Here is a 1,604-nt window from a genome sequence, read left to right as displayed (position 1 = left end):
TTAGCAAGATACCATTCCCTGCTTCCCCATGGTTTTTCATTCGCTAGCCCCTCTTTCTCATCCTTTTTGACCCTGGAAGCTACAGTGGCCTCCTTAGCAGCCTCCCAGCGCTTAACGGCATAACTATATTTGGCCTGTAATTCAGATTCCGTGCTCATGGTTATATTTTATAATAATGTAAATATCTACATGTGGAAGATTGTAGGCACAAAGTTTGGGAAGAGTCAACAATGTGGATTATAAGTGATTCAGTTACCGCAATTATGAGGAAAAGCACAAACAAACAAGACTAGTAGAGTCAACACATCATCAATCTTTAAACAGAACACAAAACACAAAAGAAAAATCATCATTGCTTTCTTTTTAATATAATCATTGTTATTATGATTACTATCCTGCTTATCACCATTCATATGGTTACGGTCACTGTTACTACCATCATGTACAGATGGAGATGCAACAGGTGNCGTGTGCCATCAATAAAGATGGCCTCCAGCGAGTTTGTGGCACTATCCACACAGCCCACTTCAAACAACTCCCGCAGCATATCACAAGAAAGAGACGCTTGCCGTACAGCTTCTCCTCCTCGGTGAGATCTATCTCCCTCACAAACTGCATGCCAGCAGTACTAGAAGTACCGGAAGAAGAAGCAGAAGAAGCAGCAGCAACAATATCAACAGGAGAAACAGAATGAACAGTCAAATGATGAGTCATTGTTGGTGGAGGACACCCAACACACATAATTATCACCTGGCCGCACATTATGGGCACTGTTCAAGATGGTCTCTGCAGAAGTTGCCATGAAACCACCAACAGAGAAAGGAGTTTCATCTTCCACTACACGCAAGTTATGTGGCTCCACAACAGTAGACATTGGAATAGAAGAAGAATAAGAAGAACAAGGCGGGGCGTTATGCATATCTTGCAATAACTTCAGAACCAGATAACCAACAACACCACCAGAAGCAGTGGAATTAGTTAACACAGGTTTGTCATCCTCATCATCATTTGCGTCACTCTTCTTGTTGTTCTCGTCAGTTGAGTTCACAGGTCTAAAGGATGTAGTGTGAAAAAAGTAAAAGAAGAAGGAAGAGAGAGAAAGAAAAACTCATAGAGAGTGGATGCAGTACACAAATACTCACAGTGGAAAGAGAGAGAAGCAGTAACAGCACAGTAAAGCAAGAAAAAGGAATATTCCGCTTGTATGATAATATGTATCCATTAATTGAAAGAAAAAGAGAACACCACACAATACCCAAATAAGAGAGAGCCAAACACACACAATACCCCATGGCTCTAGTGTATATATTAAATTACTGCACACACATATCTGTGTGTACTAGCAAGAGATGTATACCGTCAGTGAGCAGAAGAGCCCAGTTTTCTGCACACAACGGAAAAGCAAGTAATGGAATTATTAGAAAAAGAACACACACACACACACATAAAAGTAAAAGAAATGATATTTGAATTAAAACGAGAAAGCTGATAAACAGATTATTAATTCATTCACCCATGAGGGATGTACGCAATTATGATTATGTTAGTTTAACCATTATTATTATTTGTCCTCAAATGAGTCCCACCGTTCAGTACACGGTAAC

General features: G+C 39.9%; 1 protein-coding gene across 1 annotated transcript; it reads right to left on the bottom strand.

Moving 5' to 3' along the window:
* Positions 1 to 438: 438 nt before the first annotated feature.
* TM35_000531000 (uncharacterized protein) lies at positions 439 to 741 on the bottom strand (the record flags this gene model as incomplete). Its single annotated transcript, XM_029030685.1, has 1 exon — positions 439 to 741. One exon carries the CDS (start codon positions 739 to 741, stop codon positions 439 to 441), a length of 303 nt encoding a protein of 100 aa, XP_028877982.1.
* Between the last annotated feature and the right edge of the window lie 863 nt (positions 742 to 1,604).

Source organism: Trypanosoma theileri (assembly GCF_002087225.1).
Source record: "Trypanosoma theileri isolate Edinburgh chromosome Unknown TM35_Tth_53_V1, whole genome shotgun sequence".
NCBI lineage: Eukaryota > Euglenozoa > Kinetoplastea > Trypanosomatida > Trypanosomatidae > Trypanosoma > Trypanosoma theileri.
This window is presented reverse-complemented; position numbering and strand designations above follow the sequence as displayed.